Raw genomic sequence first — 5,395 nt, 5'->3', positions numbered from 1 at the left:
CAGTACACACCTGACCCACCTACTTACTAGATCTCAGTCATTGGTGTCTCCTCCAGGGCCTGGGTGCCTCCACTCTGCAGTTCGGAGCTACCCTCAGCAGACCAACTGGCCAGCAGATCACTAAAATCTGGTGTGTCTGGATGCAGCAGGCCTAGTGGGTTGGGCACAGGCTCCTTCCAGAAGGATGGAGGCAATTTCCTTTGGGTCATGGGGGTGATGTGGCTATACTTCCTCTCTAGCCTCAGCCTTTGACAAGCTGACACTCTGGGCCTGGAGAACTGCCGGAGCCCATAATCAAAGAGCTCAGCCAGGGGGCCCAGTGGTGGCACCCTGTCTCCTCTGTGGCCCAACCTGTGCATCTGACCCTCAGACCCCCCAGGCAAATTCACACTGTGCTCAGCAGCCTCCTCTTCCTCTGGGGACCCATCCTGGGCCAAACATACCAGATCAGCATAGTACAGATCCCGGGCAGAGCAGCTGGCTAGTTGGCTGTCAGAATAGATGTCTTGGGCATCTGGGTCTTGCCCTGTGTCCTTGCGTCCAAAGTACCGCTGGATGTCACCACTGATGAGCTCTGAGAAGCGCAGCAGCTGCATTGGGGTCTCCGGCCTGCTGGGACTCTGGGGGGCCACCCCTGAGCTCTGGGAATCTGGGCTGCAGCCTTGTGGCCCCTCATCTTGCAGCTCATGGTCTCCCTCTTCCTCTTCTTCCTCCTCTTCTTCCTCTTCGGAAGTTTCTGGAGCCTCCAGGTCTGTGGGCAGGAAGGACTGGTGTGATGGCAGGGGCAACCGGAAGTCACAGACAGACCGTATCACACCAGCAGCCATCTTGTTGAGGTCTCCAAAACTCAGGGTGGGGTGGTCCTGGGGTAGCAGACACAAGCTGGGTGGGAAGTAAAAGGGCAGGTTGGCAAGTTAGGGCTGGCGGTGCCCACTGGATACAGCCTGAATGTATGGTCCTGAAAAAACTGCCTCGGTTCTTTCTTCTCTTGATCCCTGGGCCTCCTGAGCTCAGAGAGGACCTGCCTTAGTCAGAGAGGTGTACAGGATCCTCTTGTGTAGGGCGGGGCCATCATGATACAGAGAAACCATTAGAACCCACCACAGCTGTGATCAGGCAGGCCACAGAGTAGGGTAGGAGGCAGAAGACCTAGAGATCAGAACTGCCCAGGCAGGCAGAAACAGGCACTGGACAAGGAGTCTACTTTGTCCCAGCATGGATTCCCGTGGAGACAGGCCCAGCGCTCGATACTGTGGGGAGCTTCAAGGGCTGTGGTGTCCAAAGAGCCCCACCCGGCCTGGTTCCTCCCTAGCTACAGTCACAGCTCTGGAGTTCTTTTCGGAGGAGGGACATTTTGGGTTTTTTTTTTTTTTCTGCTTTGGTTTGGTTTTCTTTTGTCTTGAGATAGATTCTCTCATAGCCCTGGCTGTCCTGGAACTTGCTATGTAAACTGGATTGGCCTCAAACTCACAGAGGTCTGCCTGTCCCTGCTTCCAGAGTTCTGGAATTAAGGGCCTGTGCCACCATTTCTGGGAAGGGATTATTTTTTAAGAAAAAGGTCTAGCTGGACAGTGTTGGTGTGTGCCTTTAATCCCAGCACTCAGGAGGCAGAGGCAGGTGGATCTCTGTGAGTTTGAGACCAGCCTGGGCTACAGAGCAAGTTGCAGGACAGCCAGGGAAACACAGAGAAACCCTATTTAAAAAAACTAAAAAACAAAAAAGGGGAGAAGGGAAAGGGAGGGAGGAGGGAGAGGAGAAGAGAGGAAGGAAAGGGAAGGAGGGAGGGAGGGAAGAAAGGAAGGAAGGAAGGAAGGAAGGAAGGAAGGAAGGAAGGAAGGAAGGAAGGAAGGAAGGAAGGAAAGAAGGAAGGAAGGAAGGAGTCTCACTTGGAGAACCTGTGTCAACCCTGCCTTAGCCCCCTGAAAGTAGAGATGAGAGGCATGAACCACCACACCCAGCTAGCCCTGGGTTTTAATTTGATACCTGAACACAATGTGAGTGCCCCCCACCCAGACCTCCTGTGAAGGGTGGAAGAGACAGATGGAAGATCCCTAAAGGAGTGGACCCCACAGATTGCTGTGCAGGTCCCAAAAGGCGCAAGGACAGCTATTGAGCCTAAGGAAGAGGTGGTGGCTGGGGAGTAATGTGGCTCTTCCCGGCTGAATCTGGATCCTAGAGTCACCAGGCGCCTCACAGAGATAGGGGAGCAAGTATCTACCTAAGTGTATCAGGAGATGATTGTTCTCTGAGAGGTCTGGTCAGAGCCCAGCCCCTCCCTGCTGTCCTGAAACCCTGAGTTTGGGCAGCAGAGACTGGCCACTAGCAGTGTCCCACATTGCTGGGTCCCTCTGTCTCAGGAGGTGTCCCGTGGTCCTGACACTAGCCTTTGAGGATAACTGCTAGTGGAGAGCTCAGTGCAGACATATTCCCTGCGGGAGGAATTCCCCGCTTATCCCTCCTCACCATCCCAGAGACTCCAACCCATACACCCAGGCTCCTACCTGATGAGACTGCAGCGCTCAATCAGCAGGCCCCTCCACCTGGGGTGCAAGCATTTATAGCTGGGCTCCACAACTGCCTGAGGCTGGCAAATATTTGGCAACGGCATTGTCATCGCAGACTGGGCAAACAGATCCCGTTTGCTTTAGCGCCCAGCAACCAGAGCCCCGCGGGGGGAGTGCCCGCAGACCGCCTCACCTGCACGCAGCCTGCCTGGGGACCATGAAGTGTTTGCCTCAGGCCCAGCTGGCCCACACCCTGGACCCGAGGACCCTTATCTGTGCTGCTGATTGGGGCCCCATCCAAGCCTTGTCAAATAAGCGGAAAATTAAATTTCATGCTATTTTGAGTTCTGGAGTACGCCTCTCCAGAGGACATCCTTCCTGCAGTGCATTCTATAAACCATGCTCTGCAGCAACAGGGCCTAGAGCAAGGGGAAGCGACTAAGACTATGCAGCCACCCACCAGGTCCAAGATAGGAGCTAATACTTGCAGTCCTCATAACCCCTTCCAAGCTCCTCCAGCCTCTGGGCCTTATTTGTGCAGCTGAGATCAACCATAACCATGTCAACCGGCCCAGTGAGCACTGTGAGGAGGACTCTCATGTGGTGGCTGCCACCCACTTGCCCAGACCCAGCTGTAATCGTAGTCAGTCCGATTGAACCCTCTGTGTCTTGAGCATCCAGAGAAGGCACCTCCCTTCTCTGCTTGTAAGCCTCCTGGCTGCTCCTACACGTAAGTGGAATTGGGGGACTCCAGTGCCTGCCTGTCCTCTCTTGTCCTCCTAATGCCCTCGGCCTTTCTGGTGGTGTATTAGCTTCCTCTGGCTTCTTTAATTGCTGATCCCAAATTGGGTGGTTCAGGAACAACAGGAAATTATTCTCTGTCCTCCTGGAGGCCAGAATCCAAACTGAGATGTGAGCCAGGCTGGTTTCTCGTGGGAAGTTGAGATCCTAGGGCTGCCAGCCTCCTGGTGTTCTTTGTCTTGAAGCTGTCATGGCCATCAATGCTGTCATCTTCACACAGGCTTTCACTTTTTTAAAAACCTCGGGACAAGGTCTTGCTATATGGCCTATGTTGGCCATAAACTGGTGACCATCTGAGTGCTGGGATTGTGGGCGTGCACTACCATGCATGGCTGGCAACTATTACAAGGGTGTTCACCCTGGCACCTGAGTCCTGCACGTCCTCAGCTTCAGTAGTCACACCAACAAAGACTCTTTCCAAATATCTTCACACCCTGTGGCTTAGGGTGAACGTGCATTTAGTGGGGATACTATTCTAGCTGATCCAGGGACCCTCTAGGAAGTATGTGACCCCGGGGCACTCAGTTGCCCTGAATTCAGGTGTCATCAGCTATGACTCAGCTGGGGCTAGTTCCAAGGACAGGAAAGTGGCTCATCACAGCAATGCTTTCACTGTCTCGGGCCCAAAGCATTTGCTGATTGTCTCTAAGTTCAGCTCTTCAACTGGCCAGGCGGTTAAGAGCAGTGTGGATACCATTTGCCTCCCCTGGGTCCTTCCTTGTTCCAAGACACCACTCCCCCTTTGGGCAAGGACAACACCTTGGTTTCAAGCTATTGTAACACTCTTGGTACCCTTGGGGCCCTAATCTGCAGGCTGAAGTTATGTCCTCTGACACCCCAGCACACTGGCCTTCAGCCTTTTCCTCTGCCTGAGCCCACACGTGATGACTTCAGTCGATCTGTAACTCCTGGAGAGTAGAAGATTAGGGGAACCAATCCTGAAGATACTGTACACCTGGTCACTGTAGTCAGGACCCTTCGCCCAGCATAGGCAAACCACAGGGAAATGAAAGTCCTAAGGATGAGACCCTCTAAGGGCTGGGCTGAATTAGGGATGTGCTGAGTTTGGGAGATTGCTTGCCTAATGAGCCCGAAGCTCTGGGTTAGATCCCCAAAGCCATATAAACTGGTCATGACGGTGCATGCCCATAACCTCAGCATCAAGAGGTGACCCTTAGCAAGATCAAGGCCACATTAGGCTACATCAGACCCTGTGACAAAACAACCTGTGGGCAAGACTGACACCTGGCATGAATGTCTGGAAAGCTGCCCAAGTCTAAAGACTGGGTTGTATGCCCGGAGCTGGGTCCTGGAGAAGGGCAGCATGGAGCAGGTCGCCTATAGGCCTGACAGGACACTGGAAGACTCAGGGAAGGCGATGGCATAGCTACTGCTAGTTCTGACCTCTTCTTAGGCAGGAAACGTGGGCATATCCCCAGCGAGTACCAGATGAGACTTCCCCCATGGAATGAAGTGTTTCTGGCTAGGTCCGGTTCTAGGTGTCCGTGCTGCTCTGGATTTCATCCACTTCCTACTCTGTCAGACTCCAGGGGCTAAGAACACTCGCTAGTCTTGGCTGTGAGTGGCACTGCTTTAGCCCCAGTCAGCTTCCTTTTCACCCACCAAAGCTTAAACCCACCGGAGAACCAGGCATGGGGTTGGGGTATGTGTGTGCAGTTACTCCGAGCTGAAGCCATATCACCCTCTACTGCTGGAGGTGAGAAGAATGTGCTGGCCCAGGGAAGGGATGGAAACAGGTGGGTGACCTAACAGTCACAGGTGGGCCTGGGGTCTGCAGCTGCATACCTGCACCTTGCGGGACAAGCAGGGAAGAGGTAGCCAGGGCCTCAGGGAGTTTGGTAGAGTACCCAGAAGGGCATGTGAGTTGTGGCCTGCATTCCACCCGATCAGCCCTGGAGACAGGGGAAGACATACTGAGGCTGTGGGTGCAGACTGCCACTGGCTCACTTGGTTAACCCTTGCGCTTTCTGAGCCTCAGGCTGGGGGCTTCAAGGAGAGGAAATGGGACACAATTCTGCCCTGGAGAAGGGCCCACCTGTGTGATCAAAGACTGGACTTTGGAAGAGCTT

At 54.0% G+C, this 5,395-nt stretch overlaps 1 protein-coding gene across 1 annotated transcript; it reads right to left on the bottom strand.

The window, feature by feature from the left end:
- Positions 1-11: 11 nt before the first annotated feature.
- Percc1 (proline and glutamate rich with coiled coil 1) lies at positions 12-2,653 on the bottom strand. Its single transcript, XM_050132069.1, has 2 exons — positions 2,502-2,653; positions 12-882 (listed from the first exon to the last, which is right to left on the bottom strand). Exons 1-2 carry the CDS (start codon positions 2,612-2,614, stop codon positions 27-29), a joined length of 969 nt encoding a protein of 322 aa, XP_049988026.1. The 5' UTR covers positions 2,615-2,653; the 3' UTR covers positions 12-26.
- Positions 2,654-5,395: the final 2,742 nt, after the last annotated feature.

This window comes from Alexandromys fortis, unplaced genomic scaffold (assembly GCF_014885135.2).
Source record: "Alexandromys fortis isolate MF-2015 unplaced genomic scaffold, M_Fortis_MF-2015_v1.1 scaffold_29, whole genome shotgun sequence".
NCBI lineage: Eukaryota > Metazoa > Chordata > Mammalia > Rodentia > Cricetidae > Alexandromys > Alexandromys fortis.
This window is presented reverse-complemented; position numbering and strand designations above follow the sequence as displayed.